Source organism: Rousettus aegyptiacus, unplaced genomic scaffold (assembly GCF_014176215.1).
Source record: "Rousettus aegyptiacus isolate mRouAeg1 unplaced genomic scaffold, mRouAeg1.p scaffold_m13_p_2, whole genome shotgun sequence".
In the NCBI taxonomy this organism is placed as follows: Eukaryota; Metazoa; Chordata; class Mammalia; order Chiroptera; family Pteropodidae; genus Rousettus; species Rousettus aegyptiacus.
Window position 1 is genome coordinate 138,768,790 of NW_023416295.1, and position 27,184 is coordinate 138,795,973.

Sequence of the window (27,184 nt, forward strand, 5' to 3'; positions counted from 1 at the left end):
CAGAACTTAATACTTTGACATTGGTTTTCATATAGAGAGCTATTATTTATTATCTGAGTTGGTAACTTTAATCTCCAGGGTTTTTTTTTTTAAAAAAGATAATTACTATGACTTTATATACATAACATATTTTCTGAGGCAATATGGTCAGAAAAACCATGATATTACTTGCCAGCAAATGATGTAAACTGAGTATTCCAGTTGGTCACATACCTTTGGGATTCTGAGGGTTGGGGCAGTGAGATAACAAAAGGAAAATATAGCAACAGGTTTGTGGAGATAATTAAATAAGAGTATTCGAATTTAAGCAGTTAAAAATGCATTCAAATTGAGGCATTTCTATTCTTTTTTCTCCTACTGTCTTTAGACCCCTCCCTGTACAGGTCTCAGCCACATTAGTCTCAGTTTTCTCATGTATAAAATGGCAGAACCTACTTTCAGACTGAGCTGAGTTTTGGTTGTGCTAGTAATTTGTACTTTGTCTTATCAAGTCACTTGATTGTTCTGATTTTTACTTTTTTTTTTTGGAAGGGATATTTGCAAGGGATAAAAACAGGTGAAACAGTCACTAAAATATATTAAAAAATTATCCCATCTTTGAAAATATCATTAAGTCTGAAAATACAATGTATACAAAAGCATTTTACGTATACTAAAAATACCTTACAAACAATAGTACAATAGTACGATTATTTAAATGCACCCAATTTTTTAGTTAAACTGGCACAATTTCTTTTAATTATATCATATAATCATCTTTTATATTTCTTGTTTCTGAATTTGTTTGTGTTTATGATAATATGTGTTTTGTATAATGAGGGAGGAAAGAGAAGTTCAAAGTCAATAAATTATATGTTCTTTTTAATGACATTAAATGCTATTTTGTCAAAACCTTGATATTAAGATGATTTTGTTTAAATAAGCCAATGAACTTATTATTAGTTTGTTTTTTTCAAAGGAGAACCATGATATCAAGGACATCTTATATATCTTCCACTTTCAGTTCTGTTATTTTGCTTGAAAGAACAGGAAAATTTTTCTAAAGCTTCCAAGAAAGTGAAGTGGAATCTGTTAGTGAACTGGAAGCATATTCCCACTCTTTTCACTATTAAAGCTTTAAGAACATCTGGAATTATCTTTCAATAAGTAAATATATATTTCTCATACTTAGAAATTATAGATCTAGCATTTTTAAAATATTGTTTAGAATCTGAATCAAACTTCATCTTATAAATCTTAAGTTCTGATTCTTAGCTGTAGCCTTGTTTAATCAGCATCATTATTAATAGGTATAAACCTCGAAATAATATTTCATTACTATACTAGTATAATAGAAGCAAATGTTTTCAAAGCAGTACGAAATTACTTCAGAAGAGACAATGCCTTTTAGATTTACATTTTAGATTACTTTAAAAGTACTTAGCATTTTTAATGAAATAATTTTATTTCATATTCAATAGTATGCAAATTGACATCTTTTTTTTTCTTTAAAACACATCGTCAGTTATTAACTTGAGCATCAGCTTTGGAGTTAAGACACCTCAATTTCCTTCTTACAACTTTCACTATTCAGCTGAATGAGGTTATGTTCTTGGAGCTTTAATTTATGCATTTGTAAAATGCTGATATTCTTACTGTCTCCCCAAGATTTTCTGAAGGGAGAAAAAAAAACAACATTAAAGAATTGTGTAAATCGTAGCTGTAAGTAGATTGAAATTATCCACAAAGAATATGTTTTATTCTGATTGATTTACCAATATTTACAAATTGTACATGTGCTAGTATCTAAAAATGGATGCTTGAAAAACAATGGAAAAAAAAAAAAGGAACAACGCTGGTCTTTATCTTTAATGAACACATACTTTGTGGGAAAGATAGACATTAATCAGATGACTGTGCAAGTAAATATGTCAGGAGATGTATTCAGTGATCAAATATATTATGAGACAATGGAAAATCTGGTTTTATGGGGGAGGGTGTCAGTTTTCTTATAGAAAATGCCTTTTAAGTTAAGCCTTAAGGAACAGTTTGTTAGCCTAAGAGTAAGAATTCTAAGAGTGCACAGCTTGTGTAAGGTTTAAGGAGAGATGTGTAAGGTTTATGGAGGGAAGAGAGTGTGTCTGGTTGATGCCCTACCTGGGAGTAGGGCATGATTGAGGTAAAACTTTCCCAGATGAAAGTAGAAAAGGCTGCTCAGAGCCAGTTTGGTATTTGGCTTTGCTGAACATGTTAAATAAAGATTCTGTGTCTCTCTGAAATGCAAGAGAAAGCCTTGAAGCATTTTAAGTTGTGAACATCATTATTTCTTTCACATTTGAAGAACATAACTGTTTGCTGAATGGAGAATGGGTTGGATAGGTCCCAGAGCAGAAGAGGGAGAAAGGAATCAATACCACTATACAAGTGAGGGGAGAGGTTGGCTTGGACTACGGTGGTACCAGGATAGTTGAAGTGAAAATTTGAGAAGTGATTTAGAGGTAGAGTGCTGCAGGTTGGTGGAGGATTAGATAAAGGATAAAGAAAAACAAGAAATTGAGAACAGCTCTTTGATCACTTGGGTGGATGACGAGTTTCTAATTGAGCTGGGAAATTTTTAGGAGAAGCAAGTTATATTGGAACTTGTTAGACATGCCTGTGAAACATATACGTGGTTTTCTTTACTAGGAAGTTTGTTATACCGGTGTGGATTATTGAAGAAAGGTTTTTAAATTCTCTCGGGCGGAATTAAGCATAAGAGATTAAAACCAAGCCTTTGTAATGATGCCTGTATAGTTCTAAAAATAAGTAAATGCTTAATATTTTCCCCCTAGAAATGAAATTTCTTTTGTGCTTGTTACAGATAAAATTCCTGCTAAGTTATTAACCTGAGTAATGGTTAATAACATGTTTTTGCTAAGGTTATATAATTTGGTGTATTGAAAAAGATCTTTATTTTGAATTAGTTATTCATTTTGCAAGCCTTAAGGAATATAATTGGAAAAATTCTAATTTGGTATTATGTTTACTAATGATATATGAAAATTTACTTTTAATAATATTTGACCTCTTCGAAGTTTAATTCACAATCAACTTGAAATATACACCATTCATGTATCTATCATGCATTTTAAGTATATCAGAATGTTTTTGGGGAGTTTGTATTTTGGTCTGGGTGCTTTGGGAGAATGTCTTCAAGGGGCTATTTTTTTCCTGCAGCAAGAACAATTTCCTTGTCCTGTGTTATTAAAAAACTACCCTCTCCCAAGGGCATTTAATATATGTGAAGATGAAAGGGCATTCAAACAAAACAAAACAAAACAAAACAGTCCTTTCTTCTCAGTTTTGCTCTTGATTTTATAGTTTGATCATCCAGGTGATTTTCTCACTGCTTCCTTAATGGACAGTCTATAATTTTTTATCTTTAAACCTCAAATTTGAAAAACAATTAATGCCATATAGTTCTTGCTTCTGTTCTCCTTTAATTTTCTTTAAAATGCTTATTGTTACTATGCTTGCTTAGTAGCACAATGCCTGCTTTATTCTGAGTATTCCTTTGATAGAAGTTTTCACATCTGTATTTTAAATAACAAAGTAAAAGGACACTCATCAATGCTTTTGAAAATGAGAAATCTAGAGCTATGAACTCTGAGGGCAGAGATATATCTTGTTCATCTCCCTATTCCCAGAGTCCAGCCCGAGTATTGCTTGAGAAATGTTTGCTAAGTATATGAATGAATAAATGAATGAATGAAAGAGATGGCATCATCTCTCGTATAGTGTTCTGGAATTACTGAAAGGAAATAATGAGATTAGGTGGATGGTAATAAGTATTGCTGGACTCTGCAGAATAAAGAAGTTGTGAATAAGAGAGTGCCTTTTTAGTCATTGTTAACATTTTCACAAAATATTATTTAAAACTGTAACCTCTCGATTTAATCTGAATTACTATGACCCTCTACCTCTTTTCAAAGTTGTTAGCATCTGTCAGTTCAAAAAAGCAAACAAACCAAAAATAATGATTTTATTTCTTAAAATTAACCTAATGTTTTCTGCCTTTTAAAAAAGCTTATCCTGACTAATCGAATAATGTTTTACTTCTTTGATTTTGATACCCCCACTTGTTTACCTTTAAGCTAAGTCATGTAGAGTATGAATACTTGAGTATATAAATTGATAAAAATGATTGGTATGGTATAGTGATTAACATACAGATATGTAATTTAAATGAAAATGAAGGTACTTTGCTTTTCTTGAAGCCCTGTATAATAGAAATTATTTTTCAATGTATTTATTGAGACATAGTGGTGTACTTTTATATGATTAAGAAGGAATCTTTTTCCCTCTCTAGATGCTAAATTATGTGGTCAAAGTCTGGATCTGTCTTGTTCCTCATCTAATCATCTAGTACATCTTAACATCTAATACATGGTAGATAATTTGTAGATGCTTAGGAAGTATTTCCTCAGAAATTAAAAAAAATACTTAAGTTCTAAAAATGTGTACTTGAATAACTGAAGATATAAATAAAGATTCCGTATTATAACATTGGGTATCCAGAGTCATCTAGCTTAATATTGCTTTTTGTGGAGGAAATGTTAATATTTTTGAAGAGTTATAGTTTTGTGACTAGAACAAAAACTTACAGTTAATTTTTCAGTCTCACAGTCTTTAAAAACCAATGTTAGTTGTCTAGGATTCTCTCACACTTGGGCATTTGCATTAAATGGCAAATTTGTTTTCTTGTTAAGTTTGCTTGTGATCTGCAGTTTCTAGTTATTTATAACACAGATTTTGACCTATTTTATTAATTTTGTTTTCAGGATGCTGTTCTCATGCAATTTTGTGCTAACAAATTGGACAAGAAGGACTTCTTTGGAAAATCAGATCCTTTTCTTGTATTTTATCGAAGTAATGAAGATGGCAGGTAGATTTAATTTTATGCATTTAACCCCATAGTGAGGATGGTATTAGAATTATTACTTTTTTTTCTCAGAGAAGCTCATTAAGTTGATAGAGTAAACATTTTAATATTTTCAAATGGTTGTTATTTTTACATCTCAATAACAATGCATAACTTTATAAGCATTTCATATGTTTTGTTTGATGTTTAAGATGATTTTCACCTTCATGGAAACATTTTACTTTTACTTTTTATAAAATTATAATATTGCCTTAACAATATGAAAGAATTATATTTTTGTGGAAATCTAATGTATTTTGTTATAGAATTGAATACTTTAACCATTTTCTTGGAGAAGAATATGGACTTTATGGATGGCTTTTTATAATATATGGGTTTTTTCACAAAAAATATCTAACATTCAATAAAATGTTTTATTATATCCTAGTAATTTTAATATTTTTTACCAATCATGATTAGACTGTTTTTTTGTGGTTTGAAAATGTATACATGGTTTATAGGGTATAACTTAATCCATATTACTCTACCACTAACAACATTTTATTGTTTTGTATATTTTGTATTGTACTGTCAGTATTTATGGGAAAGTTTAGTTTGTTGCCACACGAGACTCAGTTGTCAAATGAGCTAATAATCATAACTACCTCATAGGCTTGTATACATGGGTTACTACACAAAAAAACATTTAGACACCTACCTAACACATAAAAGAATTTACATGTTAGCTGTTCTTGTTATTAATATTATTATTATTATCTTACGCTATAATGTTTCCTTAATTACTTTCCTTAACTATGCATAATAAAATATTAGCTAAAGAGAAAACATCATTTAGAGATTAAAAATGAGGGGACTAGAATGAAAAAAAACTCATTACTGCTACATTTATAAAATTATACATGTTAATGTTATGTAATAAGTGTATAAAATGTTACATAAACTATAATTTGCATTTAAAGTGAATACACTCGGCAGTAGAAAATTATGCTTTATTTATTGTGGGATTTTTTTGATGTAGCTACTGGGCAACTGTTGGCTCTTTTTGTTATGGTGTCATATTATTGGATTTTGTGTACTTTCCTTCTATTTTGGTAGTTAAAATGTCAGAGTCGCATTTTTATCTGAACACTAATTTTATCCATGTGAACAATATTGGACAATGAAGAAGATAATCATATTTGCCAGTCATTTCAAAGATAGAGAATAAGTTCGAATTTCTTGAATCACAATGTTCTTATGTCTCTTCCTATCTGAACTACTTGTTTCCTGAATATTCTATTTTTATTCTTCCTTCTTTATTCATAAAGATTATATGTACAATTATAGAATTCCAATCTGTTATACATTTAATGCTACTAGTGAGAGTTACATTGCAGAAATTTATTATACTTGTATGAATGATATTAACTTATTCATAAAATGAAATCTAAATATGAAGAAATAAGTACGACTAATACGAAAATCTCAAATCATTTAAAAATAATATTACTAAAATTTGGTGAATCACATTTCATAATATTTCTACATATATTAATAAACAAAACTAGTTCACCAGCTAGATCCAAGCATATATATGTATATGTATATTATAGAGAGACTATATATATATATAGTACTTAATATACTATATATTAATACATTTGTAATAATGTATTAATATATGTATGTTTGTTTAAATAAGTAAAAATGCTTTTACTTCTCACTTTTTATATATGTCTCTATTTTTGACTGCAATGATTTTAGCCTCATTTTTAGCATTTATTTGAGAATGGAGCTATTTCAAAAATTGCCTGTTGCCTAGTGTGTTTGAGGCTCATTTTATAGGAAAGAGAAAAAAGTAATTTCCACCAGAAGCATTGATAAAAAACCTTAATGATAGATAACTATAGAGTTTTATTTTCTAGCTTTTACATTTATTTGTAACTCGACCTGTATTTATAATTAGGCAATAATTTTCCTTTTGAATGGATTTTTGTTGGTAAATGGTTCATTTAATGTATTTTAATACATATTATTTAATATAATTTTTTTCTTATAATGCTATTTGTAATACTTCCATACATATACATTATATTTATATAACAATACTCCTGAATGTTAGAAAGAGCTACATCAGACTCCTGTCAGAATTTCACTAGTTAGACTAGCACTGGAATGTCTAGTGAGATTTTGTTGTCTCTATCACATCTAGTGCATTACAAGTGGAATGATAAATGGAAGACAGATGACTACCTGACTGGTAAATAGCTCACTAAGAAGATGAGTCACTGTCTTAAAAGGAGACATTTCAAGTGTCGAAGTATTTAGATACTATGGCTGGTGATAGTAGGACTATAACAGAAGTTTTGATTCAACCATAAACATAGAGTCCAAAAAGTCAGCAGATTTTTAAACACATTGGTTTGAAGATGGTCAGTTGATTGCGCGTGCGCGCTCTCTCTCTCTCTCTCTCTCTCTCTCGATTCCATTTTTTTTCCCCTGCCTTCTCTCTTATCCCCTTGGCTTTTCTTCCCTTTGCTTTAGATGTCCACCCTTTTCTGAATCTTCTTATCTTTTAATAGTTTTTGCCCCTAGTGGTCCCTACATTGCTTAAGCAAGTCGGCTATGAGAGCATTTGACCACAGAGCTCTTTCAATTAAGTAACTTGTTTCTTTAGGTTGGTAAGGAAAGAGATAGCATTAAGATATAATACTTGATCTTTTTATATTATATTTCTATTTGATATCTTCATAGAAACGAACCTTTCTTGCCTGAGAGGAGTGAAATGGACTCAAAGGCTTTTAAAAATAAGAATATTTTCTTATGGGGGTTGGGTGTAATATATTCACCATGCCAATTCTGTAATATTCTCATGTTCATGGCAATTAGAGAGATTCCCTGAATTTGGAATACTGCATGAATAAGGTCTTGGTGAGGGCCTGGGTTCATGTATTATTCTAACCAAAATCATTTTAGACATTTTATAGCTTGTGAACTACTGCATAAATTCACATTAGGCAAGAACATTTCTAGGACCTGACTGACTGATGTCTGGAGATAGAATGGTCGGTGGAAACACAACCAGAATTTGAATCAGAAAACAGAGTTTAAGTCTTCATGGATTCTACTCCTTATTGTTTATTCTTGAGTTGCTATCTTCTTTCCCTGTAGGAATTCTTTAAATATATAAGCTAACAGTTTAGATTTAAAAAGAACCATATACTGAGTGGTCTCATTATAAATTCATGATGTTAATTTTAAATGTACCCTTGGGGCTCCTCAGGTGGTATTTTACTCATTTTCCTTAATCCATCAATTTTTCCTCTCTCTCAGAAACTTCAGTATGCCTGTCTTTTTCTTTCTTCAGTGATGATAATACTTCTTATATCATAAGAAAATGGAAGCAATTGGCAAACTTCCTCATAATCTCATCATAGCACCTACTCTATGCTATGATAGTGTGCCTTCCTGAATGTTCCTGCAGAATGATTGACTGTTCTCTCAAAACCAACTCCTTCATCAATGCCCTGGATCCCATCCACTTTTATCTCCTTGAGGACATTGCTTCAGGCTTTCTCTCCTTCCTCTCATACTTCACAAATTGTTTCTTCTTTACTGGATCTTTTCCTTTAGCATACAACCTTGTTATTATTTCTTTCTTCTTGAAAAAAAAAGGAAAAAGAATTAAACAATAATGACAACAACAAAATACCTCAAACCTTTCACCTGACTAATTTTTCTCCTTGAACTATCCCCAATTTTTCTTTTTCTCTTTAAAGCTAAACTCCTTTAAAATATTGTTTACACACTCTGCCACGATTTCTCTTCTCTTTCTTAAACCCATTCCAACTAGGTTTTTGTCCCCAGCACCCCAACAAAACTGCTCTTCTCAAGGTTACTGATGACCTTCATATTTGTGACCCACGGATATTTTTCACTGCTTAATATGTCATTACTATTTTTAGAGATTGTTTACAAAAAAACTTTAGAATTTATTGAATTCGCAGATCATTTTTAGTAAACTTAATTCAAAGTCTTATTGTTTTGTATTATAATGAGCTAAATTTAAGGTTTTAAAACCACAAATCTTATTAAACGGTAGAACAGCAACAGAGGGACTGGCAACATTTATTCTGCATGAAAAGAATGAGAATGACCACTAAAACAATATGTCGTAATTGAATTATAAAGATAACTGAAAAAAAAAATTTTTTTTACAGTTTTACAATTTGTCATAGAACAGAAGTTGTCAAAAACACTCTAAATCCTGTATGGCAAGCATTCAAGATCTCAGTCAGAGCATTATGTAATGGCGATTATGACAGGTAAAATAAATGCCTTTTTTGAGAGCTTTGATTATTCACTATAGATTTTGTATGCAATAATCCTAATTCAATTTTTTAAAAAATTAAAGTGGCCTCTTTACTGATGTAAATGCGTATTTACAAAAGGATGGATGATTTATTTAGAATTTTTAAAGAGCTTTTTAAAAAATCCACAATGATTTGAGGAAGAGAGATAATTTGGCAAATTAAAACTGTTTTTCCAAGAACAAAAAATATGGAAAGTGCTAAGAGTATAGAGTATAATTTTAAGTTTTAGCATATTATTAAAAAGTCATTTCAGAATTTTTATTGCATTAGGTCTTTCATTTGATATTATCCTTTTAGGCTAGAATAAGTAAATATATGAGCCAAAAAACTATAACTAGATATATTGTCAACCCTGACAAACTCTCGAAATTGCTTTTTATCATCACTGTTCTCATGGTTGCTGAATCATAAAAGTTCTATTAATGTAAAACAGGGAGATTCTGGTGTTTTACAAGTAGGTGGGTGAGGTGGCCCTGAAGATCTTCCCACAATATACCTAAATATTTCTTAATATTGAATTTTTTTCTTATGTAAGTTTATTTCGAGGTTATAATATAAACACCCCTACTCACCCCAAAAGAAAAGCAAATAAAAAGAAAGTAAAACTCAATCTTTTTAATGTGTTTATCTCATTACTTGAATGTTAGAAAACTGGAAATTTATTCTATAAACTAATATAGTAGAAGGAACTATTGGTTAACAAAATGACATTATATTTATTTTAAAATGTATCATGCCACTTGACTATCATTTTATTCATTTAATAGGATTATACTTCATTTAACTGAACTTGTTTTTTTCTCTGAGAAAGTGGTTCTCATAATGTGGTTCAGCATCGCCTGGTTAACCTTATAGAAATTCAGGTTCTCAGGCCCAAGCCCCACGGGCCAACAGTCCATGTTTTGAAAAGCCCTGCATGTGATTCTGATACTAATTGGGATGAGAAATCCTGCTCTAAAACAATGGTTTTGAGGAGGTGAGAAATAGCAACATGCCTCCCTGTTGAGGATTTCTGTTTAAAGTACATGTGTTTCTTCCATATACTTTTCCTGCTCCTTTTAAAGAATCCCTACAGATTTTAGAAACCTACTTTAAGATACAAATTGAATTATAGCAATAAAATTAGCAAAATGAACTTCAGATTACTTTCAAGCATATACTACTTTATCTAAAAGAGTCAGCTTATTTTTAAATTCTCAATCATATATTATTTTGGTCTTATTAAGTAACTTTACTCTGTTTGTATGTTTTTCCCATGGACAGAACAATCAAAATAGAGGTATATGACTGGGATCGGGATGGGAGGTAAGGCATTGTCTTTTCTTTTGTTCTTGTTCTTGAAACGATATGCTTTAAAAAAACAAGTACATTGAAATGACTGTATTTTTTTAATTTTAATTTTCAGATTGCATATTTTGTCGTTTTTCCAAATATTACTGAAGTGTTTACAAGAGATTTTAAGAATGAGTGTCTTTTCTTCAACTTGGAAATTAAAATAGAGGTCTTTCTCATTTTCAGTGACATAGTAAAGATTTTCTATTTGAATCTGGTGATTTCTCATTGTGTCCAACTTACAGATGTCTAGTTTTATAGCTGTAGAATAATGATTCTCAAATTTCTGTGTCTCACAATTTTTCTGAAGATTCCTATAAACTTTTTATTCAATATCCTTCATGGGAACACACCCGAATCCCCTCTTTTCCCCTCAAGAAGACATATACCTCACAAACAACAACAAAATAAAACTTCAGAATTACACCTGGTGATTGCCAATGCAAATAGTTGTTCAGAGCTCTGCAATCATTGTCTCTTTCTGCATATCACAGCAGATGTTAGAGGCTAAAAGAGAGAGAACGTACTACTTTTTATCTTCTTAAGTATTTTTCTGCTGTTTCTGCTATTTATGTAGGATTGATATTGAGGTGTTTTTAAATGATATGAAGCCAAGCATTCCCAGAAATGCTCAAATCTTGCCTTGGCCTAAATAACTGCCTCTCCGGGTGATTTTTAAAGGGACCGAAGATACAGAGGTCAAAGTAGAATAACAAATGGGAAAGCAAAGGGCATTTAATTTTACTTGGCTGAATGCCCTAAACTCCAACCCAGAGCTCTCTGGTAAATGGAGTTTAAGGATAAGGTTAAAAGCCCAAGATCTAAGCAAGGCCTTTCTTTCCACATTATATAAAAAACCAGCAGGACGCCCAAAGGGTCTGAATACCTGTGCACTCCTGTTTATATAGGAACAAGCCCGAAGGGTAAGGTACCTGAGCACTCCTGTTAATACAGGAACAAGTTTGGTTAAGAAGGCTGTTCTGTCCTGAGGGGACACCTCCCCTCATTCCTTTTGCTGCATGGGTAGGAAAATGCCTTATCAAAGAGCCACGTGCAAGCATGTATGTGCTGTTTTCCCATAACATTCACACACATGGTCCAATTAGTATCTTCTCCTTTGAAAAGGGAGGATGGAGAGAGAGGTAGAGATATTACCCCACACTTCAGCAGCCACCACATAGTTACATAAGACTCAGTGATTTCAGCCTTTAAGTTATATGCCAAACATGATTGTGCTAACGTGACCTAGACATCATTTGACATTGACTCTTAGAGACATCTATGCTATATCACTGATATTTACATTTCTGCCAGATTATTCATTTAATTAATTATTTATTACATTTTCTTGACATGAATTCTACATGGACAAATCTCATTAGAAAACCTTATGTTTTCCACAGAGACTAATGTCTCATTGCTTCATTAAACTTTTTTTTTTGCTGAGAAAATGAGTTTTGCTTCTCAGACTAAATAGAAAAAGAAATAATGCCAATCTAAGTAAAGTAGGACTTTGTGCCGTATGTCGTATACCTAGATGATATAAATATGTGGTATAATATACATTTTTTATGATATATTATATAAATTTTAATTGAGAATGGGCAAAAATTGTGGCCTTTCCATAGGAATTTTAGGAAATTGTGGAAATAATTTTAATTTGATAACTTAGAAATGAGGACTGTAAATTTAGATTTCATGTGTATTCATAACAATTCAATCCTAAATTTACCAAAATTTTAGATATTTTATTGTCTTTCTTTGAAAGGCAAGTTTTTATGACTCTCTTGTTGTCTTCAGGCTACTCATGAGCCACAAAATTTTTGAATAGCTTTGAGGATCAGAATTACCTTGGAACTTAGTTATCCTTTCTTTTGGTGTTAGAGTCTTGAGCATTCCTATCCGGGATATGATTTATCAACTGGTTCTAATACTCAGATACTCTCTGAGTGTTTTTCATGTTTTTCCTCATTTAATCTTCATACTAAGAGAAAAGTACTATATTAATAACATTTTGCAGATAAAGAAACTAAGGCAGACAAGTAATATGCCTAAGGTCACAGAATTAATAAATGGTGGAGCCAGGACCTGCACCCTGGCAGTATACTGCCAACAGTGCACTTATAACTAATACATTCTATTTCTACAGTATTTTAATTGTAAATTCCTGAACTTAAATAAAAGCCTTCAACTGGGACATCGGTCGTAGTCTATGACTCTTTTGTAATTGTTAATGTGGTGATTATAAAGAATTCAAGGGCTATTTAAGAAAGCTTTTAACATAAATATATTCTTATCTGACATTTTATGTTATCTGGAAAAGTGGATGAAATAGTCCTAGATAGCAAGTCTTATGTAACAAGAAGTTAGAGAGAAATGAACATTGTAGATTTTGAAAGAACCCTAACAGACTTCGAATGGGCCAGTGAAATGTATAAAAGAGCTGTCTTAGATTATGAGAATGAGAGGTAACGTGAGATCAAAAGCAAGTGAAAGAGAGTAGAGATAGAGAGAAAAATAGAGAGATAGAGAAAAAGGTCATTCATGAAATGTAGTTAACAGTAGTGAAGAATTTGGTTCTTTAGATTGGGGGCACTTTTTTAAATAAAAAATGATGATTTACAAACAAGTGTCGGTAAGGATGTGGAGACAGGGAAACCCCTGTGCATTGTTGGTGGGATTGCAAATTGGTGCCGTTGCTATGGGAAACAAACTGAAAGTTCCTCAAAAAATTAAAAATAGAACTACCTATAACCTAGCAGTTCTTCTTCTGGGTATTTACCCAAAGAAATCCAAAACACTAATTCAAAAAGATATATGCACCCCTGTGTTCATTGCAGCACTGTTTATAATAGCTAAGATGTGAAAGCAACCTAAGTGCCCATCAACAGATGATTACACACACACACACACACACACACACACACTAGAAAGAAACTGTACCATTTATGACAACAGGGATGGGCCTAAGAGAGTATTATGCTAAATGAAGTAAGACAGACAGAAAAAGACAATTACTATATAATTTCACTTGCATGCGGAATCTGAAGAATAATATAAATGAACAAACAAAACAGAAACAGATTCATAGATGAAGAAAACAAAGTGATGGTTGCCAGCTAGGAGGGGAAGTGAGGAGCTGGGTAAGAAAGATATAGGGTGGGAGAAGTAAATTGATAGTTACAAAATAGTCACAGGGATATGTAAAGTATAACATAGGGATATATCAATGATATTGTAATAACTATGTATGTGCCAGGTGGGTACTAGACTTACTGAGGAGATCACCTCATTATTTAAATGTCTAACCACTATGCTATATACCTGGAACTAATATAAACTAATACTGAATGTCAACTTTAATAGAAAATTTAACAAAATAAAGTGATTTCCTTTTTGAGACACGAATTTCAAAACAAATGAAACATTTAGGTAGGAGATTTTGTAAGCTCGTGTTGTCATTGGATCTTCAAATATTTGGGGAAAAGATTGCAGTGTTGGATATGATGTTGATTAATTTTTAACTTTCACTTCAACATACAATCATAAACAGCACATTGCAAAGAAGCCTGAGGAGTTCAAGACCAACTGATAATAAAGGGGGTCCAATTGGGAAGAAAAGATTGTTAGGGAGAACCTTCAACATTCCTTGGATGTGAATTATGATTAGTAGAGTAATTAGAGGAATGTATTATAATTTTATGAGTCTAATAACATTTTAATGTTGTGGGAAATGCTCTTTAATTCAAGATATAGTTCTATATTTTATATGAAAAATTTTAGTGTGTAATTCTATATAATTCATGTGCATTAAAGCAGCCTTTTTCAATGTTAGCAAAATGATTAGTTCGTGGATGACATATAAAAAGCAAAATTAAAATCATAATTAAATAACTCTTGAAAATCTTTCAACTAAATAATATATATGAAATTTGAAAAGCATATTAGTCTGTAATAAAAATGATGTATAAAAGCTATAAAAAATCCAGATACTAGTTTTATAATGTAATGATAATAGTTACTGCATGAATTATTGATATTCCAGCTTGTAGTTTTATGTGGTATAATAACATAGAGTTATTATACTTTTTACATTGAATTTTGTATATCTGACATAATTTCCAAATCAAGATGTTCTTTCCTTAAGTCAGAATAAATACATGACACTTATATTTTGTGATACAATGTAGTTATCATCAGAGACTGTTTCCTATCTTTATGTTTGTTTTTCCGTCATCTTTGATATTTGTCATGAATCCTGTACATACATCATTCTTATTAGAAAATACTGTTTGCTCAGTGGATTTTTTTGGACAGTCTGGACCAACATTTTCCAATAGAAATATAAGATGAGTCACATATGTAATTTTACATTTGCTAGTGGCAACATTAAAAGTGAAAATAATGTAATAATATATTTTATTTAATCCTATATATCCAAAATGTTATTTTAATTGGGATCTATATAAAAATTAATGATAAATTTTACATTTTTTAACACTAGGTTTGTGAAATCTGGCATGTATTTTATGCTTACAGCATATCTCAATTCAGACTACCTACATTACATGGTTCGTGGCTATCATGTTGGACAGTTTCGTATAGACTAATGAAATATGATATTCATCATGAGTAACTTCCTATCAGAGGGAATGTTTTGCCTGCATGTAACAGAAGTTAGAATCTCCCTCTTACGAACTGTAGGGGGGAAAAATGTTTAGACATCTGTATTATTTTTGTGTGTAGATTTAACCATAGGAAGCCAAGAAATAATCTGATCTCTCTAGAGAGACTATTTCAGTCAAAAATTCAAGTGGAAAATGCTTGAAAGTGTTACTTGCTTAGAGTCACATTTTGTTTTACCGGAGAGGGTACTTCAGATAATTGAGGTAATAAAGATATCTGCAGATTAGGAGCTTCAGGAAGTGGTGTGGACTTGTCAGAATTTTGATGGTGTGTTTGATCCAGTTCATCAACTTGAAATTATTTCTGTAGTGAACGTCTTGTGCGTCTATGTGGCATAGAAAAATGTGATAATATCTTGAACAAGTAACCAGTTGACATGAAATTAGGTACCTTGAGCTCATCTAGAATAGAAGAAATAGAGTCATTTGCCCTTTTTTGTTTAAACACATTGACACTGGTCTGACAGTGCAGAGGCATTGCTTGACCTTGGTATGAATAATCAGTTTAAATGTACTTAATGTTTTACAAGTTAAAACACTTTACTTAAATCTTCCTCATAAATTACACCATTTCTTCAAGAAATATGAAGGAAGAATATTTATACCTCATTTTAACAATTGAAAAGCTGAAATCCCAAGAAACTAGTCTGGGTTACAAAGCAATCAGTGGTGGTATCTTTGAAAAGCTTCAATTGCTTGAAGTTGCTTCAGCCGATTTTGTAGCTTAATTTAAAATTCAGGAAGCATTAATGGAACAGCTCTGCATTAAACTATGTGGCTTTAATGTGGGACTGATTGTAAATGGGCCACCACGTAGATATCTCTTTCTCTCAGATAATGATGATTTGATGAAAAGGCTCAACCAATGAACTGCCAGTCATAAAAATTCCAACTTGTGAAGTCCACTGAGCAGGGAGAGTAAAAATTTAATTATTGCTATTCTGCATTTTATTAAATATTGTCACTTTGAATAGTGATACTTAGTAAGTGCAAGCTTCATTTCTCTGTGAAATGCTGTATGGATGCTATTGGTTTCTGGTATGTTACCTTTGAAGATAATAGTTGATAAATGTATTTGATGTTTTATTTCTGTGATTATGCATCATCATGGTGTGAAATGTGATTCTTGATCCAGGGCTTCACTCATGAACTTTCTTACAAGTTGTATAAGATCATATAACTCATTTAGGAGAAACATGTGTAAACCATTTATCTTTTTCTCATTTATTTTAAATTTCCTCATTTACTCATTCTTTCCCTACCAATAGCCTGTCTGCTTGCCATTAACTCTGAATGTCCTAAAAGTGTATTCAATAGACGGATTCAGCCTCTTTTCTTGTTCCACTACTTATCACTTGAGACTTAATAAATGTTGACAAATGGAATTTCACAATCTACATGTTACTGATATACTATTTTTTCTTCCACCTATTAAAGTTTTAGATAATGATTTTTCTCACATGTAGCTTATGAGTTTTTTGGTCCCCTTTTTCTCTTCAATCTATCATTCTTGTCCCTGTGAAGGACTGATTTAATTATGTATATATCTGATACCTAAAGTGTATGTTTTTATTTATTAATGATCCAAAAGAAATTCTGTTAATTTATTAAGGAAGATATTGCCATTGACCATTTATTATGTACTAAATAGTCTGCCAGGTGATGTGACTTAACAAAAAACTCCAAATTATATATAACAATATTTTAATTTTCCTTAGTATGTTTTAATATATCTTTCCTTGCCTGGAGTTATTTTGGATTCTCTCGGACCTATATTTCAAGGAAAAAAACTTTTTCTCCTTCATTTTCAATAAGATTTTAAAGAAAATTGCATAAGCATTTCACATTGGCCCTTTCCTAAAAGATATTTGTGGTATAGATGTTGGGAAATGATATTCTAGCCAATTTCAACTATGCAGTTTCAGTCTGCCAGTGCTCATCTCTCCAGATATTCTTGCTTAGATGCCCTAAATACTTTGAAAGGCCTTCTATGTTCATTTTTGCCTACTGGTTTTCTGTTCAGGCCCAATTTAAAAATGTTGTCAGTTGTCTAAAACTTTCCTTGTACATCTAAATCCTTTTAATTCTTTTCTCCTGTGTACTGTGTTTACTATTTAGGAATGTTTATTAGCATATCTAACACACTATGACTTCCGTTGAAATTACTTGTTTCTGTTTTATCTTTCATATTAAATTGTAAACTCCCTGAGATTAAGAATTGTGTTTTGTTTTATTCTTCACAGAATACAGTGCCTTTAATGCAGTAGCTTCTTGCTTTGTTATTTCAGTATTATAGAAGAGAGTATTTGAAATAACTTTGTCATCTTTCCAATGAAGAGTCAATCCTCTATCAATGTTTTTATATCTCCTCATTTTATATCTCCTTTATTTGAAATTATGAAATAATCTCGAATAATTTTGGAGCTTTTATTTCCCTAGTGAAATTTCAGGCAGTGAGTAATTAGTTCACCTGTCATTTTCTCAGTCTCTCTCTCTCTATCTTTATTTTTTTAACTATTTGCAGACATCTTAGATTTATATTCATATATTTGTGATCGTCTTGTCATACAGATTTTTTCTGCTTTATTCCATTGTCAAATATTGATGAATTTCACCAACTCAATAGCAGAATTATCAAATTCAAATCAAAAAATGCATTTATAGTGTAAATTTTGATTTTTGACTACCTTACTATAATTCACTTACCTCCATTATAATGTCATCAGTCAAATTTGGAATATAAATTAATTTCTAATTTTGGTATAAGGTAATTAGAATCCTTGGGGATGGATGTGACCTTTAGAGTTAACATTTCATTTTATAAGGAGGAGAGCGAGTCTATTTAATTATATCCAGTTTTGAATTAATCATCAACTTTATCACTAAATCTGTGTTTCCTATTGTAGGTTTTATTTCACTATAAGACTTCCAGGGGTGATATTCAAAATGTTTATCAACCATCACAACAGATGAAAACTGTACATAGGAATAGGGACCTGGAAGACTTTTCCTTTGCTAGGGTCAACCTTTTAATTGCTGGATTATGGGGCAGCCTGGAGAGTCTAAGAGAAGGTCTTAGGACGCTCGAATGTTAGGAAGGCACATAACAGACTCTGAAAAGTGGCTAATTATTAATGTGTGAGTAGACAAATGTATTTGTGTTTTTACATTTACTTTTACTCTATTGATTTACACTCCTTGAATATTAATGTTTGGGCATTTCCCTAATCCCAAACTTGTAGACTTGAAAAACTGTAATCATATTGACCCCACCTTGCTCTCATCCACCATATGCAGTCAACTATCATCTTTTCCATCTGTAAGAAATGAGCAATGAAATGATGCCATTAATATCACTAGAATGCATAATGATTTCCCTAAAGTTAATTTTTAATTATTTCAGTTTCCACTAGGTTAAAATATGTTTATGAAAAGAGTACAGATATTTATTACTAGGTTAAAATGGGCTTTTGCAATAGTGTCATAATATATACAAGACTATAATGGAATTTAAAAAATAAATAAAAAGATACTGGAAGAATAGTAAGGAGCCAAAAAGCAATAGAATATAATTTTTACAATGCAGCTTAGGGAAAGAGAAAAATCAGAACTAAAGAAAGCTTGAATCATAGAAATGGAAGAGAGAGAATTTATAGAGTCATGGAATTTACATAGTCATAGATAGAAGGGAACGTATAGGGAAGGACTGTTGAGAATAGAACAAAACATTCTAACAAGCTCTGAAATGAGGGCAAAGAGGTGGAGATGAGGTTTTATAAATGCGTGCCAGAAAAGATGGTTATAAGTTCACCTTACCAAAATAAATCATTTTATATCTCCAGTGCCACCATTGATAAATTAGGGTTAATTCCTTGGCATAGAAAAATAATTCATGTTATCTGAAAAATCATAGTTTTCAATTTGGTCTGTAGATATAATTTAGTATTAAAATCTATAGATCTTAGAATCCAACATTCTACAGTAGCTCAGGTGGAGATCTATTAGGAGGTGGGCTTCTTGTTCAAGGGCAACCAAGTTCCTACTTTTGAATGAGAATAGGAGGAATGCTTTACCTATGACTTATTACTAGGACTGGTAATAAGTTGCTTTATATCTTTGCCAACAAATTCTGGAGAGTTGTTCAGAACAATTCAAGTTAATCAACTCAATTTTTTTTTTGAAGTGAATAGGAAAATATATTTTATGTTTTTGATGGGTGAAAACATTTACTATAAAGTCTAATAACTTACCCAAAATCAGTAGAACCCAAATGTGGAACCAAGGCAGACATTTTTTTGGGAGGAAGGGGGTTGCATGGATATTTCAATTTCACTAAAAATTTCATTATTTTTATAATGTGTTCAAGGATAATATTCCTACTATGCTTGTTATTATTTTAAAAGAAGAACTTCTACAAATAGATATTAAGTCATCTAAGCAGCCTGGATGCTATCTGTCAGTACTTTTAATTTTTCCATTTATGTTTTAGATTTGTATCTATTGGAAATTTAGTAATTCTGAAAATTTTCTTCATAGTTTCCTGGAGCCTCATTTGGTTAAATATACTAATTCATTCAAGCTTCTAACAACAACAACAACAAAAACTTTTATGAGGTGCACTATTCTGTTTTTATATTTTCATACTTTGAAGATATTTACATTAAAACCATAATCATAAAAGTAGCACCCATCAAAAACACATGAAGAATTATTAAATCCTCTCAGAATACCTAAAAAGTTTGTTTCTCCATAAGTAGTCTTAGAATATAGTTTTCATTTTGAGAAATAAAAAGAGTAATGCTAACAGGAATTCAAAGCAAATCTTATAAACCTTGAATGGTGATAAGTATCTATTACTTTTTTATTAATATAAAAATAAACACACAACTCCCAGTGGCTGAAATTCTTTCAATTCTGAAAGTTCTGAGCTGCTAAATAAATGAGATCTAGGTCAAGGATTACAGTAAACTCTGTCAGCTCTAATTGTGAAGTTTCACTGAAGTGGGATGACCATTTTTAAAATTTAAGCATGTACCTATTTTAGTAACAATGCCTTGTCTGCATAGTACAAAATAAGATTAAATTTTGTGAATTACTTTTTTTTTTGAGATAAATATTCTAGGCAAATTAGATAAGAGCTAGGATGACAACTTTTGAGAGTGGAATTATCTATCTATACATATTAATTAAAAATTACAACAGCAATAATTCACATAACTTTGTACTGCATAGACATCCTATTTCTTTTCTCTCTTTTTTTTTTTTTGACTCATAAGTCTATCAAATCTAAAACCTTGACAATCATTGATCAAAGAAAGCTCTCCGAAATGCATTCTTCTCCCCATAGGTTTGAAAAAATTTCAATAGCAAATTTACTTTAATCTCCTCCTCTGTGTGATTTACCCTTTGCAGTTAATCCCTGTTGCCCTTTTTGAAGTCCCGTAGTCTGTCAGGAAGATAACGGACAGTATAGAGACCAGTGGGATTATTTGCCATTGAAAAAACCTTATACTTGGGTAGCAGTAGACTATACTGTGCAATTTGCCAATTTTTGCTACTTCAGGCTGGGGGTTAAATGTGTGTGTGTGTGTGTGTGTGTGTGTGAGAGAGAGAGAGAGAGAGAGAGAGAATATTAGATTTTCCTTGCACTTTCCTGTCAAAGTATGAAACTTTATTTGAGAAGGGATAAAGATCCCTATGTTCTAGGCTTAATCATTGTAAAAAGGGAAGACGAATTAAGGTGATATTATTATTTCTTAATGACATATTAGTGGTAGTGAGGGCTTATAGAAAATGAACAAAGCTAGCAATATGATATCAAATTCAGATAGATGAGTAGATAGATTTATCTATGAGCTCGGGCAACTTTGAAAAAGGTAAAAAATTAATACACTAATACAATAATCTGTACAGAATATTAGCTGAAAATATACCAATGTGTATGTAAATGAAAAATGTATAAAAGTATGTGATACATAGCTAAAATAAAGGTTTTTAAACCTGTAAATTGAATTTATCTTCTTCTTATGACTGAAGTACACTTTTTTAAAATTCTTGAATAAAGATACCTTATTAATATGTTGGAAAGGAAGTAATTATTTTGAATTGCATTTATTTAAACATAGACCAATGACATAGAAAAAACAAAAAGGTACAAAAATAGAAATTTAGTATTTCTCTCTTTTTTTTTAACTTTGATCCCTTGGCCAACATTGAATTTATTATTATTTTATGTGAATATTGCTTGATTCTTTTCTGTTGTTTCACTTATTATAATAAGACTAATTATTATTAATTATCATTATTCTGCAAAAAATAACACTCACTGGCTGAAATTTAAAATTTCAGAAACAGTATACTGAATTCCACAGACCTTCCTTTCTAGAGTTAATGTTTAAACTAAAAACTAGAGTTCAATCACCTTGGAATCACAGAGAAAAGCGACATGGATGACATAAATATTTAAAAATACATGAAATTGGAGAGGATTTTAACTCCATAATATCAGTTTACTTTCTAACATATAATCCTAGAAAAATATCCAAAAATCCCAGCTAGCTAAAAAAACTCCATCCTACCTTTCAATGAGTTAAATTGCATTTGTGAAACTATAACTAGGAAGAAGTTATTTTATATTAAGAATTTTTTACCTTAAATAGAAAATGCTTTTTATTTGATCAAGCAACATTTAATTTGAATGAAGAGTTTTTGCTTGACAATATTTTGGTACATTAAGCTTATCAGAAGCACTAGAAAATAATTAAAGATTTTTTACAAAGTTAAACTTTATTTGTCATTAAAATTTACATTGTGTCCAACAGATACAGATGCAATTTTAATAATCTAACATCCCAAATACACTTCAAAAATATGTCTATACTCTGTTTTTTAAATTTCAGCTTAGATGTGATAAATCATTATACAGTACATTTCCTTTACTATGCTATATGTTATTTGCTATATCAATGTAAACCAAATCAAAATATTGTTTTTATTTTAGAGTATGTGATTTGTATAAGTCTTTGTGTAGATACGATAAGTGGAAATAAAGTTAAAATTTTGAATAATAATAGGTGAAATGCATATTAAAATAGGTGATTATATAGGTGTAATATTATATCAAATTTTATATATATTTATACCCCCAAAACAATAGGACTTTATATATATATATATATATATATATATAGTATTTATGTCTTTTAAAAATTCCATCTGTATTAGAAATGGATCAAAGAGCAGGTGTGGATAACAATGATAATATTAGCCTATTTCTCTTGGTGAATTGTTAATATTAAAAATATGACATATAATATTTTCTACTAGTAAAGCATAAACCAGAACTTTATGAAGAAAAAATTACTTTTGTCAGAATGCGTTTATAGTCTGTTTACTGGAGCAATAAATTAAGAATCATGATAGTTCTATAGATTTAGATATAGACCAGATTATAATCTAGGAATACATAAAGGTCATACTGCTGGACTTTTTAAGGGAAGCTAAATTCTCCAACAGGATTTGAGGAAGTTACAAGGGAAAAAAATGAATTTTGTTGAAATTTTAAAGTAGAACATCTTGTAAGAATTAGCAAAGGTTCTTGTTACCTCGTTTAAAAAAATTCTTAGATGCTGAAAAGTGTCAAAATCAAAGGCTTTGACTGGAAAAAAAGCAAAGAAAATTAGCAAAGTCAGGGACAGGCAATATGTTGTTACTTGTTATCTGGACTTCTGACATTTCTTTAGCAATTGTGGGGAAATTACAAGTTCCATGGTACATTTTGCTGGTAATTATGGAATTCATGGCTTGTTTCAGTTACCTCTGAAAAAAACAGGACTGCTCCCCCTACAAATACAGATTTAAAAAGTAAAAATGTCTGCAACCAATGCATTGAAAAAAGGTTACCCTAACTACACTTCAGTTAAAAGTATCTGCCATTTTGTAGCTGCTCAGTCTCTTGCTATTTTCAAAAATCTTGCTATGTTTGCTAGAACTGGAGCAGATTAGACAAGATAGAAGAACATGGGAAATTACACTGTTGAAATACAAATGGAGGAGACAATATCTGAGGCTGTTGTTCCCGTAGGAAAGATCATGCCAGTTCTTGTGCTTGGATTCTTTTCAACATTCCCATCGGAGAATTTGTTTACCAGTTCTCATTTCAGATATCCTTCAATGCACATCTGAAACAGGTCACACTGTGGTGTGCTCCAAAGGAGAGGTATACCTAATGAATTAAACATTCTTGCTCCAGAGCAGTACAAGCTACAGGTATATATGTAACTCCAAAATATCACAAGACAACATATATCAATTCATAAGCCCATTATAGCTTTACATGTTTTGTTAAAGCTTCTTTAAAACTACACACATAGCTTTTTGGAGTCATATTCTTAATCATTAGAAAAAGTATTTTTTATATCTTTGTTAAGGAGTTAAATGCCTTTCAAACACAAAAATGAAATCTGGGTTAAGTTTTAAACAGTGCATAAGCATTGCCTCTAATTTTTAGGTAGACATAAGACCCTGCAGTTGACAGGCTCACTCCAGGCCCCGTGGTGATAGAAAAAAGAATAAGATGGATCAGTAGTAGTTGCCACTTGTACACATTATGTGTAAAACTAGTTTAATGACAGTCAAGAAAATAAGCATCATCCATTGTGCCCAAGTCGTGGACTTCGAGGAAGATCTTCTAAAATGCCATCCAAAGACTGTATTCTCTGCCTCTTTTTTTCTGTCTTTGGTATGCTTCCATGGGTGCATTTCTGTGGAAAAATAACCCTTGTCTGTATTACTCACAGAGTTTACTTAAGGAGATGGAGTAGCAATGGTTAATATGACTGGCTCTTGTGCCATTCTTTTCGACTGAATATAATTGATGCGAGGCAAATTTACTGGCAAGGAAAGATCACGGCATGACTGTGATGTTAACTTGAGTATAGTCGCAGCATTCAAAAGTTCCTATTGTGTACCAGGCAGTGAAGTATATGTTGGGAATACTGAGATGAATTATCACCTTTCTTAACTTCAAGTATGATAAAGTTTCAGAAGGTAGATACGTAAACGACAGGTATAGTACAATATAGGAAGTGTAATTATAGAGCGATACTAGGATTTTTTGAAATCAAAGAGGAAGGGCATGAAGCAGGAAAATCTTCCTGGAGGACATAATAGCTAAGTTGTAGAATAAAAGGTAAGTGGTGATGCAGAAGGTTCTAAAGGTAGAGGAGGATGAACACATTTGTTAAATAAGAGTGTCCTACAGGTTTCATCTGTAAATGTAAATACATGTAATATACATTTTTCCACTATTAATGGAGTATAGAAGTGATTGTACTATACAGACTTTAACAATTCATTTTACTCAAACAAGTCTTTTTACTTTTTTTTTTTTTTTTTACCTCCAAGGAACTTCATTTTTTATTAGTTTGGCCATATTTAGCAACTTGAATAATTCAATACTGTGAATGCTCAAACAAGGCTTTTTAGAGCCAAACTGCTAGCTATAATACTAATCAATTTGCTTTAAATATCTTTTTATTTCTTCAGATTTTTAGTAGTAGTACACACACACACACACACACATACACACACACATTTATAATACATATATATTATAAAAAGAAGTCTGGGAAAAAAATTAGTGATGTAAACAGGCACAAATCAGGTAAATAACCCCAGAGTAAACTGCATTTTGTAAATGCAGTCAGAGAACTTGAGACTTATAATATAGAATAATTATTTTAGTTGTAATTAAATTAACAGGAAATAGCAAAACAGTATTATTGAATCATAAGGAAATTGTTGTGATTTATTATTAAAGTCTTTTCATCATATTTCTCTGTTAAATGAAAATTATTTCAATATTATACTATTGAACAAATATGAATATTAAAGCAAATTAAATTTTTCTCCTTTTAATATTAGTGAAATCTAAGAATAATCGATGATAGGGAAAAAATTATAAGAATAAATCAGAGCAAACCATGTTTAATACTTTTTAAAAGTACTTACCTATAATTTAATATACAGTTTTTGAAGTAGGACAGGTTACAAAGGTAGTTATAAAAATTTCCAGTATTCTAAAAGATCTGTAACAAAATTGACCTGAGAACCAATACACTTATCCACCTAAATTCTTCTGATTTATTCTGGAGACAAAGCACCTTATATTTAGGCTTGGCAATTTTAGTGCTATTTTCACTTATTGCCTTATGTTTATGACCTTCTGAAAATTCACTTCTTGATCATCTATTTCTCTGCAGAGATATAATGGTGGGGTTTTTTGTTTGTTTTTTAATTAATCCCACCAAAATGTTGTCTTGGAGGCTGAAATGCAATCTGTAACTCACTTAATGCATTTTCTCCTCTACAACACAAGAATAGCGTTGCATTTGTATGATACACAAATTCAGTGTTTCATTCAAAATAACCACCTTGAACAAGATTTAGAAGGAGATGAGGGGGGCAAGTATTTTATTCATTTTTTCATTTATTTATGACCTATCTTATTCTTAAAAGGATCCAAGTCAACTTATGGAAAGCATATAATAAGACATGGTGAACTCAACTGTGTAAGGAAATTGAAGCAAAGGGAAAATAATGAGCTATTCAAAAAGTCTGCAGAGTACAATATATCATGAAGACATATCCTGCTAGAAAATGGGCCACAAATGTGGCTGTAAACCCTCTTAACAATTACTCAAAGGGGGAAATCTCCATCTCATGATAAGTAGAGTCCTTTCAGAATATGGAACAAATCAGAACCACAGATTTCCAGCACTGAGACCAAAGAAAAGTGTACCGTACTGTTCATCACTCAGTTCTGTAGAGTAACAAATTTAACAAGAATAAAATGGAATGAAGCATCAAAGAACTGCTTCTTAGAAAGTTCCACAGTGACTTCAACAGGGGCAAGTCAATGTGCAGTTTGGTAAACCTGAGCATTTGCAGTTAGGTCCAGATTTGGCACTCTGTGGACTGTCTTCTTCCAGGTGGATGCATTCTTGAGACTTGATTGAGTAAATGCATTCACTTGAGAACAGTAACTATTGCTCATCTCTACCAAGTTTTTGATTAGTGTTGAATGGCAGGAATTCAGTGTTAACAATAAGAGCTGAACATTGAATTTAAACAGTTAACCAAATGGGGGTAGGAATTGCACAGACATAAAACTGCCATAAGAACTTGAATGATCTAGGCATTTTTAAGGCCTCTATATTAGATTCCCACCACTAGTGTGGTAAGCTCTAGTTATATAAGGCCTGTCCATACTCAACAATATCAAAGCATTATGTTTGAAGTGCTATAATAGAACCTTTATCTCAGTGATCACTACTTAAGATATCAGACATGCACATTGCAATGGAGGAGGATTGTAAACAGACTCTCCATAACTCAAGAGTTCTTAGAATCTGCAGTGAAAGATATCACAAATATTAGCTTGTACTTCTGAAGGTCGAGGAGAATTATTTATAAGAAATATGTAGCACTAGAGTCCTGTTTTATAATTTTCCTTGTGTAACTTAAAAGAATGAGTACTAGGGATTTGGGCTCAGAAATACAAATATATTAATCAAAGTCTTCAATTCTCTTTTCCTATCACCATTTTCATATGTATAGATTTATTTCTGAAAATTAAATCCAGAAGAGGTCAAGGCGATACTAGTGTAAAGAGGAATGTTTTGTATACAATACTGGATATGTATGTACAAGGTCTTTGAGATAACAGAGAACTGGGAGGCTGGATATCTAAATGAGCTCTAAAATAATTTTTTTTTTTTTTAAAAAAAGCACTTCTCATTGCAAAAGCTCTAAAAATATGAAATGACAGCTAGATTTTTCTTCCAAATTTCATCTTCAGAAATCAACATTTTGGTTGGCTAGGCTCAACTCCAATGTGGCTTGTCACTGGTCAT

The 27,184-nt window shown here is 31.3% G+C and overlaps 1 protein-coding gene across 6 annotated transcripts in view; it reads left to right on the forward strand.

The window, feature by feature from the left end:
* CPNE8 (copine 8) overlaps window positions 1–27,184 on the forward strand; it is a 176,678-nt gene that overhangs the window by 75,683 nt on the left and 73,811 nt on the right. For 5 of the 6 annotated variants that reach the window (XM_036236629.1, XM_036236630.1, XM_036236627.1 and 2 more), the window contains 3 exons: window positions 4,800–4,903; window positions 9,100–9,204; window positions 10,516–10,557. In XM_036236629.1, coding sequence (XP_036092522.1) covers window positions 4,800–4,903; window positions 9,100–9,204; window positions 10,516–10,557 — 251 coding nt within the window. Of the gene's footprint in view, window positions 1–4,799; window positions 4,904–9,099; window positions 9,205–10,515; window positions 10,558–13,874; window positions 14,934–27,184 lie in introns of those variants that run through there. The other variant, XM_036236632.1, reaches the window with a different exon arrangement.